The 24,526-nt window shown below is 41.0% G+C and overlaps 1 protein-coding gene across 5 annotated transcripts in view; it reads left to right on the top strand.

The window, feature by feature from the left end:
- The window catches only part of EPC1 (enhancer of polycomb homolog 1), a 95,143-nt gene that overhangs the window by 10,501 nt on the left and 60,116 nt on the right, over positions 1-24,526 (top strand). The window contains exon 1 of one of the 5 annotated variants that reach the window (XM_043478415.1): positions 17,733-18,283. The exons of 2 other annotated variants lie outside the window; for them this stretch is intronic. In XM_043478415.1, the coding sequence (XP_043334350.1) occupies positions 18,131-18,283 (153 nt within the window). In that variant the 5' untranslated portion in view covers positions 17,733-18,130. Of the gene's footprint in view, positions 1-17,732; positions 18,284-24,526 lie in introns of those variants that run through there. 2 more of the 5 variants (XM_043478413.1, XM_043478414.1) reach the window with 2 other exon arrangements.

A 24,526-nucleotide genomic window follows, 5' to 3' on the forward strand; every position in this document is an offset into this window, starting at 1 on the left:
GAGAGTAAGCTGTGATGTGCGGGACCTAGAGGCTGGGGGATGGGGGAAGAGACCTCTGATGGTACCTTGGAACCTGCACAGGGAGGACTTGGAATCCCAGGCTTGGGAATCGGGATGTCGGTCATTACCCATCAGTTCAAAAACTTACAAGTGGCCTGGAAATGGCAATGGGATAAATAGGAAAGAATTACCTCTTTGTTAATAGACACCTGTTTACCCATTAGCCTGGTAGAGGAAACCTCCAATGGCTCTAACCAGATTAAATTTTGATGGGAAGAGTGAAAAAGATTGAAAGTTTGGGACAATTTTCAGTCAAGTGTGGACACTGGGCAGCAGGGGGCAGCATAAGGGCACTGAAGAGTTGAAAGAATGCATAAGGGATTTATTTGCTTGTTTACTATTTCTTGACAACTGTGAGTTTATAAGGCTACATCTATTGATAATAACTTAGTGTTCTTTTCCCCCAAATGAATAGAAATTTAAAGAGAAAAGAAGAAAAATAACAGGCTGGCTAGTGGCAGAATGACATTGCTGTTCATTTGAGAGCATAAACATAGACAGTTGTCTATATATTATTTGGGCTTCCTTTGTAGCTCAGCTGGTAAGAATCGCTGTATTATTTCCTTTCAAATGCATAAGAACTCAGAATTTTGTATAAAATGTAAAAGTATACATTTCGGGACTTCCCTGGTGGTCCACTGGCTAAGATTCTGTGCTCCCAATGCAGGAGGCCTGGGTTTGAAGAATCCCTGGTCAGGGAACTAGATCTCACATCCTGCAAGTAAGACCTGGTACAGCCAAATATATAATATATTTTTTTAAAAGTATACATTTCAATTGGAAACACACCTTTATAAGACTCTTTAAGACTGCATTTTTTTGGAAGCACACTTGTTCAGCTATACTACATTAAAGGAACTAGTGAAACAGTGGGGAAAATCTGGAGAATAAAATTTGAGTTAAATAAGGAATAGAAATTTTAATGTACAGTCTATTTTACATGCCAAATATGTGGAATTTCAAATTTTGGATTTTTGTGATTATAAAAATTTTACTTAAAAAACTATTTTTTCTATTATATCTTAAATTCAAGAATAACCACACTAAATTTCATAAGATTTTCCTGGCATAATTCACCTCATACTAACCTTTCTTAAAATTCCGATGGTTGGTGATATTAAGACTGGAAAATTGGAAGGACTTCCCCAGTGGGCCAGTGATTAAAATTCCGTGCTGCCAGTGGAAGGGGCTTGGGTTCCTTCCATCCCTGGTCAGGGAACTATGATCCCATGTGCCATGTGGCGGGGCCCAAAAAAAAACCGGAAAATTGGAATTTCCAGGTAGATTCTTTTTCAGCTCTGGAATATTCCATTGCACTCAAGAGAGAATCCCCCTCTCTCTCTCACGTGTGTGAGGAAGATGGTATCACACTTCTTCACACACTGTGGGAGGAACATTCTCTCTCTGTTCTTTCATGATCCTCTCCTTGTCCATCATAGCGTTTAGGAGGTCGTGACCCCTGGGTAGGGCCTTCACCTGCTGCTCTTCGCTCCCTCGGTTCACCTTGTCGTGTATGCGTCTTTCCATGTACAGCCATAACACCTTTTATTTGTCACCTTAATAGCCACATAAATTACTTAACAAAAATTTTTATTGAAGTACAATATACTTGATTTACAATGTGTTAATTTCTGTTGTAAAGCAAAGTGATTCCATTTCCATATATATACATATATATATATATACACACACACACACATTATTTTTCAAATATTCTTTTCCATTATGGTTTATCATTGGATATTGAATATAGTTCTCTGCTATACAGTATATGTTGTTGTTATTCCATTCTACATATAATAGTTTACATCTGCTAAACCCAAACTCTCATTTCATCCTTCTGCCAATCCCCTCCCCCTTGGCAATTACAAGTCTGTTCTCTATATATGTTTCTATTTAAAAAAATAGGTTCATCTGTCATATTTGAGATTCCACTTATAAGTGATAGCACATGGTGTTTGTCTTTCTGACTTACTTAGTATGTGAATCTCTAGTTGCATCCATGTCATTGCAAATGGCATTTCATTCTTTTTTATGGCTGAATAATATTCTATTATATATATACACACCACATCTTCTTTATCCATTAATCTGTTGATGGACATTTAGATTGTTTCCACATCCTGGCTATTGTAAATAGTGTTGCTATGAATATAGGGTTACATGTGTTCTTTTGAATTAGAGTTTTGTCTGGATAAATGCCCAGGAATGGGATTGCAAGATCATATGGTAATCCTATTTTTAGGTGTTTGAGAAACCTCCATACTGTTCTCAAACAGTGGCTACACCAACTTACATTCCCACTAACAGTGTAGGAGGGTTCCCTTTTCTCTACATGCTCTGCAACATGTGTTATTTATAGAGTTTTTAAATGAATAGCCACATAAATTGATGGCTGACTATTCCATGATTGTTAAATACTGATTTCCAGCTTTATTATGGAAAATCTGAAATGATGAATAAACTTTTGGTATAAGATAGTTAACCTGAAAATTAGTTCTTAAGTATCATGAAAAGAGATGGAAATAAACTACTTTGTGAAGTAAATTTATGACACATTTCCTGTATATTTTATTCGACTCATTTGTAAATCTGAACATAAAATGATATAAAATGATTTTAAATGTTCCTTTCAAAACAGGATATTCCAGAATACACCCACAAGACATACAACCCTATTTGCTTTTATAGGAATTAAGTTCATTAAGGGCAATAACATTTTTTTCTTTTGTATCTCCCATGGTCCATAATACAATGCTTGCACAGAGATGGGGCCCAATAAATGAAACAATGTCAGAAAAACTTACACTATGTAAAGCCTATTTTTTTTCACTTTGATTATAATTGCTTTCCAGTGTTGTATTAGTTTCTGCTATACAGCAAAGTGAATCACTTATACACATTCATGTTGTTGTTCAGCCACCCAGTTGTGTCCAACTCTTTGTGACCCCACGGACTGCAGCACGCCAGTTTCCCTGCCCCTCACCATCTCCCGGAGTTTGCCCAAGTTCGTGTCCATTGCATCAGTGATGCCATCCAGCCATCTCATCCTCTGATGCCCTCTTTTTTTTTATATCCCTCTCATTTGGATTCCCTTCCCATTTAGGTCTCCACAGAGTGCTTGAGTAGAGAGGTCCCTGTGAGATAACAGCAGGTTCTCATTAGTTAATCTGTTTTATACATAGTAGTGTGATATGTCAATTCCAATTTCCCAAGGTTATCCCACACATAACCTTTTTTTTTTTAATCTTTTAAAAAATTATTTATTTATTTGTTTGGCTACACTGGGTCTTTAGCTGCAGCATATGGGATCTAGTTCCCTGACCAGGGATTGAAATCCCGAACCCCCTGCATTGGGAGCGTAGAGTCTTAGCCCAGGAACCACGAGGGAAGTCCTCACACATAACCTAGTTTTTTGATGTAAGATTTAAAGGTACTCTTGGTACTTTCATCATACTTTTCAAATTGTTAAATTGGTTAAATTGTTACTACTATTGTTCTTCTTGTTGCTATTTGGTATTTTCTCTCAGTGCTTGGATAATAATACTGTGTTATTTTCTTAGTTTATTACATAGAAATTGTCTGCACTTTTCTAGTGAGAATATTAGACTGGTCGCAGATTTTTTATTTTGTTGTTCAGTCGCTTCATGGTGTCCAACTCTTTGCAACCCCATGGACTGCAGGACACCAGGCTTCCCTGTCCTTCACTTTCTCCTTGAGTTTCCTGGAACTCAGGTTTATTGAGTTGGTGATGCCATCCAACCATCTCATACTCTGTTGTCCCCTTCTCCTCCGGCCCTCAATCTTTCCCAGCATCAGGATCTTTGCCAATGAATCAGCTCTTCGCATCAGGTGGCCAAAGTATTGGAGCTTTCCAATGAATAGTCAGGGTTGATTTCATTTAGGATTGAACGGGTTTGACCTTGCTGTCCAGGGGACTCTCAATATTCTTCTCCAGCACCAGAGTTCAAAAGCATCAAATCTGCACTCAGCCTTTTTAATGGTCCAACTCTCACATCATGGTCCAACTCTCACATCTGTACATGACTACTGGAAAAACCATAGTTTTCACTGTACGGATCTTTGTAGGCAAAGTGATGTCTCTGCTTTTTAATATCCTGTCTAGATTGGACATAGTTCTTCCAAGGAGCAAGTGTCTTAATTTCATGGCTGCAGTCACTGTTCACAGTGATTTTGGAGCCCAAGAAAATAAAGTCTATCACTTTTTCCATCCCCCCCACCCCCACCCCATCTGTTTGCCATGAAGTGATGGGACTGGATACCATGATCTTACTTTTTTGAATGTTGCATTTGAAGTCAGCTTTTTCATCCTCTTCTTTCACCTTCATCAAGAGGCTCTTTAGTTCCTCTTCACTTTCAGCCATTAGAATGGTGTCATCTGCTTATCTGAGATTATTAATATTTCTCCCTGCAATCTTGATTCCAGCTTGAGCTTCATCCAGCCCAGCATTTCGCATGATGTACTCTGCGTAGAAGTTAAATAAGCAGGGTGATAATTTCCAGTCTTGACGTACTCCTTTCCTGATTTGGAACCAGTCTATTGTTCCATGTCCTGTTCTAACTGTTGCTTCTTGACCTACATACAGGTTTCTGAGAAGCAAGTCAGGTGGTCTGGTATTCCCATCTCTTTTAAGAATTTTCCACAGTTTGTTGTGATCCCCACAGTGTTTGATTACCAAACTTAATTATTTTGACCTTTTCTGCTTTAGTTTTTGTTTCAGTTTGTATCTTTTTTTCATATTAATTATGAATCTTTATTTTTCAGTTTTAATGGTTTTATATTTCAGTTTTTATATTTGTATGCTATGTGGATTTCTCAGCTCACATTTGACCATACAATGCAAGACTAGGGCTTCCCAGGTGGCTCACTGCTAAAGAACCTGCCTGCCAATGTAGGAGATGTGGGTTTGATTCCTGGGTTGGGAAGATCCCCTGGAAAAGGAAATGGCAACCCATTCCAGTATTCTTGCCTGGGAAATCCCATGGACAGAGAAGTCTGGCAGGCTACAGTCCATGGGGTGGCAAAGAGTCGGTTACAACTTAGTAACTATACCAAAAACAATGGCAAGACTACTTCTACTAAACATCCTTTAAAAACTTTTTGCTTAATCATCAATTATTACTAATTATAGTATAACATATATACTATAACATAACATAACTGGGTCTTAGTTGCAGCACACAGGATCTTTAGTTAGCATACAAACTCTTTTCTATGGTATGTGGGATCTAGTTCCCCAACTAGGAATTGAACCCAGGCACCCTGCATTGGGAATGTGGAGTCTTAGCCACTGGACCACCAGGGAAATCCCACAGTATAACATCTTGACCCACTCACTGAAATTACTCTCCGTAAGGCATCTCTTCTAGGACTTTGCTCTCAGTCTTCTTAAGGGCCTTCTATACTATGTAAATATATAGTCAGGAAACAATGAAGATACAGTTTCTTAAAAATCTCGTATCTCTAATTTTCTTTTGTTAGTTTTTTTCCATTTCGAAAATTTCATGTATCCTCATTTTTTCCTACCGACTATAGAAATGGGGAGATAATCATCAAATTTGAGAGTTGGAAGTGTTGGAAGGGATCATGAAATCTTAGTCCTTTTCAAAGTTGAAGATACTGAGGTCCAGGGAGATTAAAATCAAGATCACACAGCTAGTTGGTGGCAAAGCCAGGATTAGGACCTCCAGCTTCTAAATTAAAATGCTCATAAGTAACTATGTAATACAGATGAGATAGCTTAGCATGACTTATTTTTGTAATTCATTGATGATTATTATAAAAATGTAACATAGCTTAAAAACTTCTTTGGTCTTAAAAGTAACCTTAAAAACTCACATAATAGAAGGAATATTATCATAAAATTAGACTATTTTCTCTATACTTAACAATTGTTTTGTTAGTCCCATGAAGAGTTAAGAAAGACCACTATACAGAATATTGTTAAAAAAAATAATGCTGAGGAACCATTGTTTTTCAAGGAGAACATGAAAGTTTAGTTATTTGAGGCGGGGGGAAGCACATATTATGAAACAACCCAAGAAAATAAAGGCGAAGAGAAGACTGTAAAGATGGAAGAAGGGTAGGTAGATGCTGCAGAAACACACAGAAGTGTCCCCTAAAAGCCTGATGTGAAGAAGCGTGTGAGAAAAAATATTCAAAAGGGAACACTCTTTTATTCAGATAGCATTTCTTTCTTTTTAAGATTTGGGTTTTGTATGTTTTTGTTCAACATAAAGGAGGACTGACCAGATAGGATAAACCCGGTGTGGTGTTTATTTTAAAATGAAGGTAATTAGGACCTTGGTCACCCTACCTGGGCAACCAATTTTCCACCCTCAACTGGAAACTGTTTCTTAATCTTTAAGAAGAATACTCAAGAGTTTTTGATGAAATAATATCTAACACTTTTTGAAGTCTCACCATGAGGAGAGGCATTGGAGCCATCTTGTAAGATTTTATAGGGATTCAAAGAGATCATGCTTCCCTGGTGGCTCAGTGGTAAAGAATCTGCCTGTTAAGCAGGAGATATGGGTTTGATCCCTGGGTCAGGAAGATCCCCTGGAGATCTTGACTGGGAAATCCCATGGACAGATCGATCTGGTGGGCTATAGTATATGGGGTCGCAAAAGAGTGGAACATGACTTAGCGACTAACAACAGCAACAAAGGAGATCATACATGTAAAGCACCCTGGCCAGGGTAAGAAGTCAGTAACTTTGGTTATGTGGCTTATTTATCTATTCAAAACAATACTTGGAGGTATGTATTATCTCTGTATTAGAGGTAGAAGTTAAAAATTTTATTCAGGTTCACAGAGCTAGGAAAGAGCAGAGTTGAGATTCAAACCCAAATCATGTCTGAGTCTGGAGCCAGCACTTTTAACCACTGTATATTACACTCTTAACAATTTTTCTTAAAGCTCCTGCTTGTCTCAAAATAATTCAGACTTACCATACATTTCCTAAAATTTTATATTGTGCTAGACACACTCTAAATAAATTGAAGAAATATGGCAAGATAAATTAAAAGGGGTGAAAGAAAAAGACTACTGAAAATAGGTAAAATGGGTGAATTTTGGTGTTGCCTTAAATATTTCCTTTTTAAGGAAGTGCTTAAAGGGCCTTAGACTAGGAATGAAATCTTCTGTGATCAACTGCATGATTTGAACAGCTGAGGGATCTTCTGTTTCAGTGTATTACTTGGGAGTTAATATATGTACGCCCTTCCTGACCACTAGGGTGAAATAGAAATAAAATAGTCTTACCTTGTATATCTGTGTGGGAAATTAAAAAAAAAAACAACTTTGCAATTATCAAAGTTTTTTTTCTTTTTAAACCATAGTATGTTTGTTCTTCATATTGGCCTAAGAAGGAGAAGAAAAAGTATTCTTTAGACCAAGCATGTCATATTACTCAGTCATGTCTGACTGTTTGTGGCTCTGTCCATTAATTCTCCAGGTGAGAATACTGAAGTGGGTTGCCATTTCCTCCTCCAGGGAATCTTCCCGACCCACTGATCGAAGCCAAGTCTCTTGCATCTCCTGCACTGGCAGGCTGATTCTTACTACTGTGCCACCTGGGAAGCCAGTCCAAGTGTACGAGATGCTTAGGGCCCCATGATGAAATCGTTCCTGTAGGTTTATGCTGCTGGTAAAGGCTAGGCCTGAGATTAGCATCTGGACCTTTCAACCTGGAAGCTGATGTTCCCTCTAGTAGTTAATGCTGTATCTCACTATGCTATGTTGCTACTTTGAATGCAAAATGTTATTTATCTCTGGACTGTTTTTACACAAAGCACTCACCCTGAGAGAAAGGGTAGCAACCTGTACAAAGAGGCCCTGACCCCCTGGAGAGCTTGCTTGACTAGATTTGGAGATTAAGCCATCACTGGGCAACAGCCTGGTGAATCAATTGTCAGTGGGGGGGGGGGTGGGGGGGTGGGGGGGGTGGAAGGGGTGGGAGAGGGGTAGGTACTGCAGAGCTCCTTGTAGATTTCAACATTAGAAACAAAACTCCTACATAGAAACAAAACAGAAAGATTCTAGAAGATGGGTATAATAGTTTACATAGATTATTTTATATATGTATCTTGGTCTCTGGTTTCATTTAAGGATTTCTTAGTTTTGTTTTGTTTCTTTAGCTAAGAGTGTTGAAACCTTTACAATCAGTCTTATGTTTTATACTAAGTGTACAAAAATAAAGCTCAGAAAAGTAAAATGATCTATTAACAGGAAAAGAATAAAAAATATCCTTTAAAAAAATAGCTCGTGTGTAATGAGCATGAATGACTTTTGTGTCAGGTCCATGCTAAATTCTTTGCTAATGATTTCACTGAATCAGTGTAACAGCCTATGTGATACATTGTGTTAAGAGTCCCATTTTATGGATGAAGAAACTGCAGCTCCAAGAGCTTCAGTTCAGTTCAGTTGCTCGGTTGTGTCCGACTCTTTACGACCCCATGAATCACAGCACTTAAGTTAGAGTAAAAAAAATCTCTGAATCAAAGTTCCATATGTCCTTTTTAGTAGAGAAACTTTTAGAAAGAAATGTAGCTAAGCATTTCAGTTAATTTAGTATTAAACACCAAATGTATTGCCAAAGTATAGCAACCTGCACAGTTCTAGGGCCTGACTTACTTGCACTGTTTTTAGCAGGATAAAAATTTTAAGAAGTGGTAACACAGATACATTTTTACATTTATAAGAATTTTATGCTTTTTCAAAGTTCATGTCAGACTTCTTAAGTAATTAAATAACTTGATCAGAAAAAACTTGTTTCCTTGAATTGCCTAGGTTAGAATTTCCCAAGGTGTGCGGTTTTTTTTTTTTTAATATTGTTTTCGAAGTTTTATTTTATTTTTGGCTGCGCTGAGTCTTTGTTACTGCACATGGGCTCTCTCCAGCTGCATCGAGCAGGGGCTGCTCTCTAGTTGTGGTGCACAGGCTTCTCATCGTGGTGGCTTCTCTTGTTGCAGAGTATGGGCTCTAGGGTGCATGCGCTCTAGAGTTTGCAGGCCTAGTTGCTCCTCGGTATGTAGGATCTTCCCAGACCAGGGATCACACCCATGTCCTCTTCATTGGCAGGCGGATTCTTATCCATTGAGCCACCAGGGAAGTCCCAAGATGTACTTTTATAAAACGAGGTAACTGATAGTACATGGTAAAGGGTTGCAAGGTGAGATAACTTTGGAAAATACTGTTCTAAGCATCAGTATTTCTGCAAGACTTCTTTGAGCCTGTACATTGTGAGCCTCTATATATTTTAAAGAGGCAGTTATTTCCCTGAACTTACTCGTTTTATATGAAACTCTTTATGGAACTCTCATCTCAGAACATAACTTCTCAGATTAGTGGTTTATGAAACATACTTCTGAAAAACACTAAGATAACATCTGGGAAGAATACTGAATGAAGTGGGACTATCTCGAATTATATTGAGGAGTGAGGATTACAAGATAATAGACAATATTATTCCAGTGTTATAAAACAAGAAAGTGAAAGACAAAGCCATGAAAGACTGGAAGGAATAAAAACGCCAAAAAAGTTAACAGGCCTTGTTAATAAATCTATTAAAGTTAAAATATATGTCCAAATATATGTGCTACCACAGTGTCCTTGAGTTGTTTATGGCTGATGAGTCTAGTGTTTGGCAAGCCTAATTCAGAAGAAATTTTAAGATCTAGGTGTGGTGTATATACCCTGGTCAGTAACTCACTTAAGTCCAGCTGGTCTTTTGTTTATTAGTTTTTGCAATTTTAAAGATGGAAGATATGATTTACTTCCTCTTGTTACCAGGATTTTGTGAAGACTGGAGACATAATGCAATTAATTTTCTGCTAATGTGTAACATGGAAGGTGCGGATGATGTGTCCCAGAACCTGATTTATTTTTTTGCCCTCCAGGCGCTCGCTCTCCTGTGAGCAAGTACGTAAGAAAAGTCTCACAAGAAGGCAGTTCAAAACTTGACCTGGCTTGACTTGCCTGGTAAATGATTAACATGTTGCAGGCACTGCTCAGCCTGTGACTCCTACAGTTGTCTCGGCTCACCAGAGTGAATTTCCTGCCCACGCTGTCTGATAGAAATCAGGGTTGCTCTGTCTGCAGGGACCTCCCCATTCTTTTGGTTTCTCCTCATTGATCCCCTCCTTGAATGGTCACCTGGCTTCTTCCCACCTCTTTTGCTCTTCTTCCTCCGCTGTCTCCCAGCTGTTGGTGTTCCCTGGGGCTCCCGTCCCTAGCCCCTTCTCCTTGCTCCATGAATCATTCTTCACACCTGCCACCTCACTCCTCAGCTTTGAAATCACTTTCCCTTCCTTTCTCTGGATGCACCAGGGTGCTTATCTAAGCAACTGACACAGTGTCACTCAATGTATGGTAAAGAAGAATACATCCAGTGAAAGTAAAATGTTTATTTCACCAATGTTTCAGGTGACTATGTTAATAGACGTAATTTCCTTTCTTGGGTCATGGTGCGCAATGAGAATTCACACAGTCTCTCTCTTGAATGTCCTCGTCCCTGTCCATCTTTCTTTGTCTACCACCCATTGGTAACTTTCACTTAATGTTTCAGCACAAATTTCTACTTCATGAGCAGTTTTTTCTCTTTCTCTAAGTTTCATCCCTTCACCCCTCGTGTACTGTTTATACTATGACTGATCTGTGTCACACTCAACTAGTATGTTTTACGGGCTCAAGACTGTAAGGCACCAGACGTTCCTCTGTTTCCCTGGCCCCTCCCTCTCATTTTTATCCTTCTGCCCTTTACAAACTTGGACCCACACCCAGGCTACAGACAGTGTCTTGTCAGTGAGTGCCAGTCATTGGATTCAATAACATAACAATAATTTATCAAAATCCAGTTTAGAGAAATACTCCCCAAAATTTTTAGTATATGTGGTTTAATTTTTTCAATTTTTCTAATTTTCTAAGATGGACTTTTATTCTTCTAGAAAATTAGTATATATGACATTCTTAAGTACTAAATGATTATTTAAGTTCCAGATGATTTCCTATTTATGCCTCCTGCCACTGGGGGCTCAGACAGTAAAGAATCTGCCTACAATGCAGGAGACCCAGGTTCAATCCCTGGATTGGGAAATCTCCCTGGAGAAGAAAATGACAACCCACTCCAGTATTCTTGCCTGGAGAATTCCGTGGACATAGGAGTCTGGCAGGCTACAGTCCATGGGGTCACAAAGAGCTGGACACGACTAAGCAGCTAAACACACAATGGCCACTTCCCCAGCTTCATCTAGTAGTGTCCTCATTAAAATGCTGCCATGGAGGACTCCTCAGCTGCACACCTAGGATGGTGAGGGAAAGATTGGATTTAGGGGACCTGGGATGGTGGTCTAAATTTTGGCAAAATCCTTGCTCTGCTAGGAATAGGTTTTCTATAAATTTAGGATTTTATGTTACATAATAAGATGTATCATATGTCATTGTCTTTTTTTTTTTTTCCTTAACCCCAGTAGAAATGCTGAAACCATTCTGTAGATTTTGTAAAATTCTAATTGATTCCCAGACAGACATGTTTGGTTTTAGTCATGTATATTGGAGATACAGTTAAACTGAAATAATTTTGAGTCTGTCCTGCTGTAGTTTGCTAGGGTTAATAATTTGCCTTTTATTCTTTTAAGGTAGAGACAGACTGTTTCTGGATGTATTCTGAACTATCTTATTTTCTATAAGACGTTATTCTTAAAGACTATATACAGAATTTCATGCATAAATCAACTCTGTAGAGAAATCAGCCATTCAGATATTGTTTCTGTGACAACCTGTTAAAAATGCTGCTGTTTAATTGCAACATTTGCTTTCCAACATACAGCACATCATAAAAGGCTTCTCTTTTTTATTTTCCTAATGTTATGTATTTTCCTAATGTTATGTTGGAAGAATTACTTGACGCCATTTCTTTCTATAGCTTATTATGAAATAAAAAGAAAGTGAAGGAAAATGATTCTTGCAGGTGAAAATGTTTTTAGTCCTTTGGCACAGTGCTCTCAATTAAAGCACTGTATAATTTTTAATGTTGAGGGCATGGTGCATTACACATCTTAAAGAAATTAATTTCACATTTCCCAAAGTAAATACACAGTATCTTACTTTATTCTTAGCTCTCAGCTTTGTCTACCTCTCAGTAGACATCCAGAAAAGATTCGCTGAATGCTTGAAAGGAAGAAGAATCTGGACTCCAGTTCCCAAACTGAAATCATGGTTTTTTAAAAATCTTACCGTCCCATCAATGAGAATTTAACTTCATTAGATTACTATCCATTCTTGCCTTCCTTCCTTCCTGTCTCAGAGGAAGACCATGCTAAAGTTAATCTATTTACATGATTCTTTGCTGTCAACAAACAAACATACCCACATCTTTCCCATCTTCAACAACGACAAAAGTGATGACCTGAAAAGCCACACGCACATACATCCTTTCCTTCTCTCTCCTGACCCAAGCTGACTCTCAGTTCACTCTTCACTTCAGTTAATCTGGTTTCGGAGGCCCCAGTGTGGAATCAGAACCCAGAGATTCTGGACTCAGCATTACCTCTCACCAGCTTTGTAATCACAGGCAGGATGTGCAACCTTTCTAACAGGATGCGCTTCATAGATATTGAGAATTAAGGGAGATGACACATTTAAAATGTACTTTTCCATGGCCTGACACAGAGTAAATGCTCGATAAATGGTAGTTACTATTCTTACTGATTGAACAATATATTAAAAGTTCAGAGATGAGAAAGATTGACCTAGACTTAAGAATGATTTTGAATTCACCTAACTACTTGCTCATTCTTCGGACTAGGAAATTAGAACCGAGAGAAGTGATGTCAAAGTGTCATGAAGGAAGTGATCTCTGAGTCGGATTCTGAAGGATAATAACATAGCTTACATCTATTGAATGTTTACTGTGGGCCAGAGACCATATAAATGCTTGACATGGGTTGTTTCATTTAATCTTCAAAACATTCCTGTGAAGTAGCATTTCAGTAGCTAGAAGCAGATGGTCTGAAGCTGGACAGGGAGAACAGAGAGAAAGGAATAAAGAAAAACCTGGAGGCAGAAAAGACTTGGCTGATTTCTAAAGATGGTGATGAGACGAACCAGCCAGAGTGAAGAGCTTGTTTGTCTTAAGCGTTAAGGAGAAATAATGTTGGAGAGAGTGAGGCAAAATTATGAGGCCTCAGCAACCATGCCCTCCTCCCCAAAATGGCTCTGTCTAATGAGCAAGATGAATAAATGACTTGGGGAAGGGAGGACACAGGCGGAAGTGGGGTTTTAGCCACCCTGATTTGGGGGCATGCAGGGCACTGCAAGGGCTTCCCAGGTAGCTCAGTGAGTAAAGAACCTGCCTACAATGCAGAAGACGCAGGAGATATGGGTTCAGTTCCTGGGTTGGGAAGATCCACTGGAGGAGGGCACAGCAGCCTACTCCAGTATTCTTGCCTGGAGAATCCCATGGACAGAGGAGCCTGGCAGGCTACAGTCCATAGGTTGCAAAGAGTTGGACCTGACTGAAATGACTGAGCACGCATGCATGCAGGGTTCTGCGAATCCCTGAAGGGCAGTCTGTACTGTATCTACACAGCCCCAGGGACCCACAGCCTCCACCAGCCACTGCTGATCCGCACCAGGCACTGGTAGGAGAGTACAGCGCAGATTCCTATGAAGCAGAAGCTTCACCAAGGCTTATTGAAGGAATGAGTGACTGAAGGAAGACTTGGACTGGAGGTTGTTTCTAGGTGGGAAGTGATGAGAGCTGGGCTGATGGTGAAAACAATGGGAATGGAAATAAGGCTGCAAATCCTAAATGCAATTTCAAAGAAATACTAAGACTTGGGCTCATATTGGGTATAAACTAATAGAAGGAACTGTATTTCAGGTTTATTGTATACAGCAAAGTACAGCATCAGAGCTATAGCATTTGACACATTCTCAATTGTTGTTTAAGCAGACGTCCTATATATATATTTTTTAATATTCTTTCGTTTATTTACTTGACTGCTCTGGGTCTTAATTACGGTGCACAAGATCTTTAGTTGCAACATGTGGGATCTAGTTCCCCAACCAGGGATCAAACACGGGTCCCCTGCTTTGGGAGCATGGAGTCTTAGCCACTGGACCACCAGGGAAGTCCCAGACGTTCTATTTTTGAAACAAGTCGAAATGAATCAGGTTTCAAAGTGATGATGATAGTATGTGATTATTATTGCCATTAAAACATGTCTCTGTCCTTTCTACTCCTGTCCCTTCTGCCCAAGTTTTTGACCGTTTTATCTCACACCTGGGTTGTTGTCACCTGCTGAACCCCGGCCAAGTCAACTTTCTCATCCCCGTTTTCTGTCCATAGAGTTGCCCTCTTCTATGAAGACCTTTTCTTCTACCATTTCATTCCCATTACCAGTTGAAATAGTAGTCATTCTTCAGAACCAAATAATGTGCTGTTTTCCCCATAATGTCTGATCAACACACCTAGAACCGACTGCTTTCCTTCTGAACTCCCAGAGCACTACATGTCACTCTCAGCCTGGTTTTGCTCATTTTGTTAAGTGGACATCCCTTTATCAGTATTGTATTTATAGCCTCTGCAATGATGGTACTCTGTGTTGCCTAGTTATGTAATAAATATTTGTGGCATCAATCCAAAACTGTATTAAATACTGCAAATTCCTTCCCAACCAAAAGTTTCCCTTTGGGGAAAGTTTCGTATATACAGCTTCATGTTAGTAGTATGTATCTTTTGCAAGATGGAGAATTTCATATCACTCTTGTTGGGGATACATAGGGGAAGAAAAAGGAAGTTTTAGCTGGGAATAGAAAAAGTGAAAGGCAGGGTAGGATTAGTCATTCTTGCAGGTGACTTTTTGGTTGGATAAAGGATGCTGAGGAAAATTAAACTGGAGCCTTCACTGCCACACCCCCTGCCCCATAGGAGGGAGGGTAGTGAACTGAATGAATGTAAGAGGTTTGGGACTGCAATCTATGGGCCTTTGGGAACCAAGTAAGATCTGCAAGTCAGAAATCCAGGGCATTGAGCTGAATGGGGATCAGTGGCAGAAAGAAAATGTTTCCTGGCAGGCAGATCACCTGCAAAAGGCAAGCTTAATTTGTAAGGATCTCTTTGAACCCTCCATGAAGTGTGAGTCTAGAATTTCTATTGAACAAGGAACTTAGTTGTATAGTGCCCATTATTGTTTGTGTTGTTGTTTAGTTGCTAAGTCGTGCCCAACTCTTTGTGACCCTATATAACCTGTCAGGCTCCCAGGCAAGAATACTGGAGTGAGTTGCTATTTCCTTCTCCAGAGGATCTATTGTAGGATATAGAAAATGTTATCTATGGGCTGTTATTGTTTTTAATATCTATTTATTTATTTGGCTCTACTGGGTCATAGTTGTGGCACACGGGATGTTTAGTTGCAGCCTGCAAATTCTTAGTAGCAGCATTCGGGATCTAGTTCCCTGATGAGGGATCAAACCCAGGTCCCCTGCATTGGGAGCATGGAGTCTTAGCCTCTGGACCGCCAGGGAGTCCCTATAGACTGTTGTTTTAATGAGGGTCATATATGTATATGTATTTTATATATATATATTCATTTTCTTGGTGCTTCAGTCATGATTTAAGACTATTTTAGTTCTAGGTTCCTGAATCAACTGAATTCTGTTAGGATTTCCAGAAATACAATATGTAGCCTGGCGAGACCTACCATACAAATATTCAGCCAGTATTTTCAGAATTGTTAAACGTGGCTAAGCAACTGTCATGGGCCATGGTGTGGTGAGGATCCCTGAGTGTGACACACCCTCTCAGGGCCCTGGGCCTTCCCATGAACTGCTCACCTGGCCCAAGATACCTTTCTTCTCTTCTTTTTTGCAACCTTGACCCATACGTAACCTACATAGTTTTTACCCTGATATCACCTCCTCCAAAAATCCTTCCCGAATGTTTTCATTAGAGCCACTCCCCACGGATTGGGTGCCACTGCTGCCTGGTCCCAAACAGCCTGAGCGTTCATCCTCACACTTACTTCAGGTGTGGCAGCTTCCATCTATGGGTCCTACTCCAACCACGTAAGCTCCTCTGGGAGTCCTGTGGGTGCTGAGTAATTGTCGTTTGTTGTTGTTTAGTCCCTAAGTTTTGTCCAGTTTTTTTGAGACCCCAGTGGACTGTAGCCTGCCAGGCTCCTCTGTCATGGGCTTTCTGAGGCAAGAATACTGGAATGGGTTGACATTTCCTTCTTCAGGGGATCTTCCCCACCCAGGGATCCAACCCAAGTCTCCTGCATTGACACTCGGGTTCTTTACCCCTGAGCCATCAGGGAAGCCCCACTGAATAATTAGCAGGTACTCAGAGGGCCCCTGAGGTCTCAAAAAAAGTTTGCTGGTTGAGTCAGTAAATGCATCCTCTTAGTACAAGACTTGTAGGTGAATGTCTGCTACACAGGAGCTGTCAGTATTTGAGTTTGATGATAATTTTGGAGAACTGCAATCCTGTTTCCTCCTTGTCTTCTCCCCACCCCAAACGGGTGGTAGCTAAACCAGCCTGAAAGATATCACCTTGCTCCTGTGCCTTAAGCTAATAACAGTTCCCATCCAACCCAGTATTTAAGAAGTGATTATTTTTATTATGTGTCCCCTGGGGAGAAAAGCGGAGGTACAGAGCATTTTTGGATCTCGGTGAATATTTGAAATTTTGCTGCCAAACCTATTAAACCACCGCAACAGTCTTTCGGGTTTTTAAAATATTCTGCTGGAGAGGGCTCTCTGGATACTCATTTTCGTGTGTAATATAAACCACATGGTAGCCATCACATCCATCTAAATACTCTCCTAATAGTTTTTCTTTCTAAATTTTTTTTTGGGGGGGGGGGTTGGCAGGAGTGCTATAAGTAATCTTCAAATAATTGTAAAACGTTTTTCAGAGGGCAAATAAGTGTCAACCCATGGTTCAATAAAGTAAAGGTAAAAATAAGTGTCAATCCATGGTTATGTTGAAGCAACATTTTCTTCCAGTGCAGAAAAATCATCGGCTCTCAAAATGTGAACTAGGTCTTGCTTTTAAATTTTTTCCCTAAGGGTTACGGCGCCCAATAATTATTATTCCCTTGGCTTCAATGACAATAAACTTGACTGTGGGTCGATAAAAATGCAGGATGAAAAAATAAAACCACCAAAACCCTAGTTGGAGCAAACGTAGGACGCCTCCTGTTTACACTGAGCGCAATGATGGGAACTGACCCAGGATCCAAGCGGAGACGACCAAATACCGTCCAGCGTTTCCTTACACGTAAAGATAATGGCCGGTTAAAAAGTTCACTCAAAGTAGCATCCCGGCCCGAATGGCGTCTGTAGTTTCGTTATAAAACTTGAGACGCCGCGCCGGCCGGGGCTGGGGGCGCCCGCTCCCTCACCCAGGGCCGGGCCGCCGGCGCTGACAGGTGCCCGGGGCCGCCGCCGCGCCGAGAGCTGGCGCGCGGGGGGGCTGTAGCTTCGCTGCACCCTAGCCTGTCAGCCAACGGCGCCGGCGGGAGCGAGCGCGGGACGGCGGGCGCGCGGGGCGGGAGGCCGGCCGTGGTCCCCGGCGTCCGAGTGCCCCGCGCGCCGCCCCGACCCGGCCGGTCCGCCCGCGACCGCGGGGGCGGGGGCCGAGCCGCCGGGCGCGGGGGAGCGGGGCCGGGCGCCGGGGGTTGGCGGGACGCGCGCTCCGTGCCGGCGCCCGGCCTCGAGCCCGCGCCCTCCCCCCCCCGCGTGCCCGCGCCGCTGCGCGATGCAGTGTGGGGAATGGCTGGGGTTGGCTGAAGAGCGCACAGTGGAGTTTTAATGTCCGCCATGTTGGCCATGGCGTATTGAGGAGAGCGAGCGAGAGAGGAGCGGAGCGTCTCGGCCTCCCACCTCCAGGCGGCTCTGAGTGCCCGGACGGCGGGCTCCGCGCTCCGCCCCTCCAGTCCCCGGCAGCGGTGGGCGAGTGGGGACCGAACCCCCGGTTCTCCATGATCCCGCTGGCCGGGGCCGTTTCCCCAGAGCGGAGAGGTATCTGCTGCGCCTGAGATGAGTAAACTGTCGTTTCGGGCGCGGGCGCTAGACGCCTCGAAGCCGCTGCCGGTTTTCCGCTGTGAGGATCTGCCCGACCTGCACGAATACGCCTCGATAAACCGGGCCGTGCCGCAGATGCCCACCGGAATGGAGAAGGAAGAGGAGTCGGTACGTGTTAACTCCCCTGTCCGACCCGTCGCCGGGCCCCGCTCCCTCCGCTGCCTGCGGCGGCGGCGGAGCGCAGACCCACACAAAATGGCCGCCATCTTCTCTCCGCCGCCGACTCCCGTCGCCGGCCGGGCCTTTACCCCGGGGCCCCCGGCCTTGCCCCCCGGCCGCCGCGGCCCGGCGAGGCCTCCTCTCGGGCCACCCGCCGACCCTGGCCCCTCGGACCCGGGGCCCGCGGAGTTCGGGCGCCCGAAAGGCACAAAGGGGTCACGTGACGAGGCTGCCGGCAGCCATTTTGTGGTCGGAGCGCTTGGGCTGGGCCTTGTGCATCCGGAGAGGGAGCGGGCGGGCGGCGGGGGGTGCGGCGGCCGGGCCGCGGAGGCCCTGCCTGCAGGCCTCTCGGCGGGCCGCTGGGTGGCGCTCTGGGGCCGGCTCGACCTTCGCGCGCCGCCGGCGCCGGGAGCGCAGGTTCCGGGCGCTCGGGTGGCCGTGCTCTCTCGGCGGCCCGCAGGCTGGCGGGGCTGCGCGGCCCACGTGGACCCGCCGAGAGGCCGGGCGGGGGAGGCGGGCGTCCTGCAGCGGAAGGTCGGGGTCGGCGAGCAGCCCAGAGCCGACTTTCGTCCTACGTCCTCTTTCTGGGACTTTTGCATCCATTCCTCCGAGTCCTACTTAATCGGAGGGTTGTCAACTCCAACTCCTCCTGACTTTTTCTTTGATCCTTGAGAACATGTTGCAGATTTTGAAGGGAACTCCGTGGCTCTTCTAAAGCCTGTGTAACTCTCTCATTTCTTTTCCTAATAAAAATCTAAGTTCGCCTGATTGCTGGTTTCTCAACCTACGGGAGACAAGAGCCAGTCTAAGTAGATGTTAACAGATCTCCGTTTAGAAAAAGGGTTCTTTCTTATCCATCACCGAACTCAAGTGGAGTGAAATCTTAACCGGGAGATGTTTTCCATGGGCGGGCTTCAGTGTTTGAATGTTGACAGCTCACAGACACTGTGTCGTAGCTGTGGCTGTCGCTGGTCGTGGAAGTTGGGCTCAGACACAAGACTTCCTCTCGCTTCCCCCAGAACCTTGTCAGTATCGCCCGGTGCCTTCTAAGGAATTGCATACCTTGGTTTTCAGGTACAACCACTTAAACAGGGGGCAGTGTGTTGACAGTTCAAGAAGTCGAGGAGTCGCTGGATTGGTACTACAATTTTGTGGTGGAAAACTATACTGTAATACCTCTATTTGGGACTGTACGGAATTTTTTTAATGTAGAAATTTTGCTCTGTACTGTTGATTTTGAAAATAAAGCTGTTGAAACTATTTGGGTTGTTCAACCTTTTAAAGTCAAAGAGTTGTCACAGTTGACTCTTCCTTCGGATTGTAGTGTCCTTAGTGTGTGTAGTAGTTGAGATTGTCTAGTCCTGACTCCGAGCACGTTACCTATGAGACAGAATCTCCTAATTTCTTTTGCTTGTTCCCAACTTTTAAGAGTAGAATGGTGCCGTTTGTTTATTTTTAAATAAGTGATTTGTTTTTAAAAATTAAAGTACTTGTGACTGCAGAATCTTGTCTTTTGGTTTTTTTTTTTGTTTCTTAAGTTTTACAAATAATGCTTTCAAGTTGGGGGTGTCGTGTTAACACTGACCTGGAAATTAAGTTGTGGCCATTGTTTTACCTCCAAGGAACTGGAGAGCTTTGATAAAAACAGATAGCACTACACAGAACACTTAGAAACATACTGAAGTCTGGCTTCTTTGCACACTTTGCACTGTTTCAAGAGGCACAGCCTGAAATCAGAGCTGAACCCAGCTGAAGTACCAAAGCTTACTAAATCTTTACAGATAATTTTCATTCACTGAAAGAATTTTGACGTTTATTATTTTCTAACATGTAAAGTCCCTAGTTTTTAGGGTTCCCCCCCCCCCCCCCTCAGACTGCCTTCTCCTATCATCCGTTTAGAATTTGTTTCACTTCACATCCAACCAAAACTATGACCAGTGAAACAGAGACCTCAGGAATAAATCCTGAATAGAAGAATGTAAACAGGCCCAGGTGGAACAGCTGCTCTCCAGTCCTATGGTTCATGCTGGCCAGAGGCGGCTGTATAGCTCCAATCACAGTATTAACAGTAGAATGTTGATATTGAAAACGTATACTAAGCACAAATAAAGGTAACTGAATACTGAGTTAACCTTAGAAAAACTGTCCTTTTGATAATTCGCTGAAGAAGGATATGCTTCTTATAAAGACAAAAGATTAAAACTTCTGCCTCTGACACATTAGTTAGGGTCAGGAGTTGATCATGAAAGATGGGACAGAATTAGATGAGAGCAGTTTTGTGTATATGTCACCTTATTAAAATTGTTGTGTGAACCATTCCTGGTAATTGTTACCATATTTTGTTTCTGTGGTAAATGTGGCAGAAATGCTAGGTCTAAACACAGAAAATAATGTATTTTCATTTAATTTTTACATTATAAGCTGAATGCACTGCCTTAATTAGGCATATCTCTTAGTTTTTAAAAAACAACTTTTAAGTAGAAGGTCCCCTCCAAACATGAATTTTACTCAACTTTAGAACTTAGTTGTTCAGTCCTTTTTTTGATGAAGATTGAGAAATAATTACAGATTGTAATGAATTAAAGAACTTGACTGAATCATAGATGCTAGAGATTTATTGTCTGAATTGGTATAATGTTATACCTTGTAACTTGCTACATCATAAAGTAACAGTTGATAAGGGCTTGGTTTAATGAATAACAAGTAATTTTCAAATCATAGGAAATCAATAGACTGTCAGCTCTAGATATGAAATAAGTCTCTTTGGGGTTAAAAGGGACAAAAATTTAAATAGCAGGGCCAGAGGTTGCACCATGATAATTTTTTAGCATTTTAAGATTATCATCTTCTAAGAAATGTTGTGTACTACTTAGTGCCATGGCTTTACCTTTAAATGAAAGGATAGTTTTTCCAAGGTATCAGTACTATCAAATGTTTTTATTAAAAGTTGACTTATTTTGGTTCAAATTGGAGCTTTCCATTGTTAAAATTCTCCTTTATGGATACTTCTCATTTCAGAAAGGACATTCTGAAAAAGGAGGTTTTAAAGTGATGCTCAGCACAGTGGAATTGCTTGGTTCCTCTAGTAGTTTTGGGGTTTGTTTGTTTTTTTTTTTTTTTCCCATTGGGATGCCAGACTGTGACTCTTACTGTAAGGGTGGAGGCTTAAACTCTCTTCTGTCACCAAGACTGGTTCTGGTAAGATGTGTGATGTAATTAAGATGTTTACAGTGATCTCGCCTTGTTATTGTCCTACACAGCCACCTTTGGGACTGTTAGAAGTAGGACCCAGCCATCACAGGCCAACACTTGGTTTTAGTAGGGTTCTCACCAGACAAAATAGTCTCAGACACCTATCTTTTCTTTCTTCAAACTGTTCTTACTGGCCCAGTATACAAAGTTAAGAAAATCAGGTTTATGAAGTAGCCAGGTAGGTATTTTTTGTTTTTAATTAGGGGTTCAATTGGGCATAGGTACATATCTTTCTTAAGAGGAAAAGTAGTCAAGCACTCCATTTTCAAAACTTTATTAAAAAAATCTATATTTTTCTGTTTTATAAAAACATTTAAATCACTGTGATGTTTAAAAGTTCGATTTCTCATTTTTTAAAAGAAACTAAGAATCCTATTTTTCTTTAAAATTTTGAAACCCAAAATTTCCTAGTCCTGAATCTAGATTCGTTTATTCTGTGCACTGCATTGTAAGTGAAAAGAAATATGTGAAATCTCAATTGCACTAGAAGCAAAGCTTAATTTTTACAGCTAGTTTGAATTAGAAAGGAGTGGAGAATATTTGGGGTTTTTCCATTAAGTATCAAATAATCAGTTAAAATCAAAGATAACTGAGAAGCAGTAATAAAGTCTAGTTTCAGCTCTGTGTCCTGCCCAAGATATTTTTGATTCAGCAACGTAGGAGGACTGAGGACTCTTACCTACTAAAGGAGCCTCTTGAAAACTGTCAGGCCTGGTGCCTAAAGTGTTAATATTAGCTCTTGTTTCAGTGTGTGGTTTGATATTTTAGATTTGGGATTAGTATCATTTGTAATCAGACTTCATTTTCTCACAAAACAAGACTGAAAACTAATGGGCTTATGCATCTAATGGTGTTTGGTGGGTGCTTGTGACCTATAATGAAGTTTATACAGAACTATTACCTTTTCTGTTAATCAACAACACTTAATTAAAAGTACCAGCTAAATAAAGGAGAGCTTAAATCTTGTAAATAAGGAATAATAATCAGGTTCATAAATTTGTGGCCAAAATTAAATATTAAACTAGCCATTCCTAATGTTTTATCTGAAACAGATTAGGTTTTACTAAATCATAGTCTGTAGTAATAGTAATGGTAAAGTATCAGAGGATGTATATGTATGTAATGGCAAGAGTTCTATTTGATATATATGAAGGTGTGGATTCTTGACTTTGTGATTCAATTTTTCTGAAAAGGGTATTCGTTATCAGCAGTTGGTTAAAACATAATTTTAAAGCAGAGGATAATGTTTTATATCATGGAATGATAGTGTGGTTTGTGATTGTTTCTTAAAAGAAGACAACCCACAAGGAAATGAGAATTTTATATTGTAACTTGGGAATGAAATGAATTCTGAGTCTCTAAGTGCAGAGGCAGTATTGAAAGGATGAAATATGCAGGCTGAACTAGATTGTGTCTTTTAAAGTGAGCTTTTGAACCGTTAAGGTGTGACTTATACTAATATATTACAGTAACTGGATAAATCAATTTGGGGGGACATCATCAGGAAAACAAGTGATTTAGATGCTTTAGATAACTTGTTTGAACTACTTTCAGTGAATTACTTGGAGTTACCTTGATCAAGTTTTTTAAACACTGTGACTGTAGGTAATGATTTTGAGAAATTGCAGCATTTTAAACAGAGCAGATACCTGACTTTGTACCTTTAAATATATGAATTGTATTTTATCCACCAGCCTCACTGTAGGTAGATGAAAACCAAAAACAAATTCATAGTTAATACAGCTACTGTGACCCATAATCTCAGTTTTCTCTTTAATTAATAGAGATATAATCAGTTCTTTAAAAGATAAAACCTTTCATTTATGTGTTGTTATAGTGGTTGTCTTTAAACAGTTGATTCAACTTTGAATATGCATGGTGAGAGTTTGGGAGTTTTGCAACAGATTATCAAAGCAAATCATTTTGGTTGAATTTCCTTCAGTATAGCAAGTACTGGCTGAAGAAATACAACACAGCCTTAAGAATAAGTCCAGGGGAAAGATAAGCTGAGGTTGAAAATGTTCTGTGTATGATTTAATATAGGTTCAGATCTTTTTCTGTACTGGGATGAATTGTTTTGATTATCATAGAATCACAAATACCAGTTTTATATCCTCTGAGAAAGATGCACTTTGACATTTGTGGCCTTTGACAAGTCGCTTAACCTTACAGGATGAATTTCAGTCTCTTCATGTGCCAGCCTCTCCTGACCTACCTCCTGAGGGAGGTGGCGCTCAGGAGTGTCAGATAGTGTGTGTGAGGATGCTATAAACACACACTGCATTGTTACCAAATATTGATTGAATACTCAGTGTGGTCTTGCTTTCTGTTGCTGTTCAGAACTACTTAACATTTGTATAGTCCTTTGTTTTTAGAATTGTCTAGTGTAGATGTGTCGCCTACCCCTAGAGAATTGTATGATGTAGTTATAGAAAGCTGTGTCTCTAAGTTTAGGTAATTATTAATTGGAGAAAGCATCAGACTGGGAGTTATTAGAGCTAAGGCCTCATCCAGCTTCCAGCTGTGCGCACGTGTGTGTATATGTACACTTGTGTTTGTGTGCTCTTGTGCACCTGGGTTTTCTTAACTGCAAGATGGAAGTAGGGCTCTGCAAGATGAAGTAGGGTTTCCTGTGATAATGGGTATATTATGTTATCCCTGCACTAGATCCATTCCCGTATGCATTTTATGTGTTTATAAAATAATCATTAATTTTTTAAATTAGTTGATGGCTTCATTTGCACAAATAAACAGTTTACACAGAAGTAAAAGTAGTCTGGGTACATGGGTAATTAGTTCCAGTTTAGTCTAGAAAGCTTGTGTTCTAAAGGACTTAAAGAATATAAGTGGATGCAGAACACTTTTACTGTTAGGAGAATTTGAAATTAGAGGCAGAATTTTGTACTGAGGGTTGCAAATTCATGCTTTTACTGTAAAAGT

The sequence above is a fragment of the Cervus canadensis genome, chromosome 10 (assembly GCF_019320065.1).
Source record: "Cervus canadensis isolate Bull #8, Minnesota chromosome 10, ASM1932006v1, whole genome shotgun sequence".
Classification (NCBI taxonomy): Eukaryota; Metazoa; Chordata; class Mammalia; order Artiodactyla; family Cervidae; genus Cervus; species Cervus canadensis.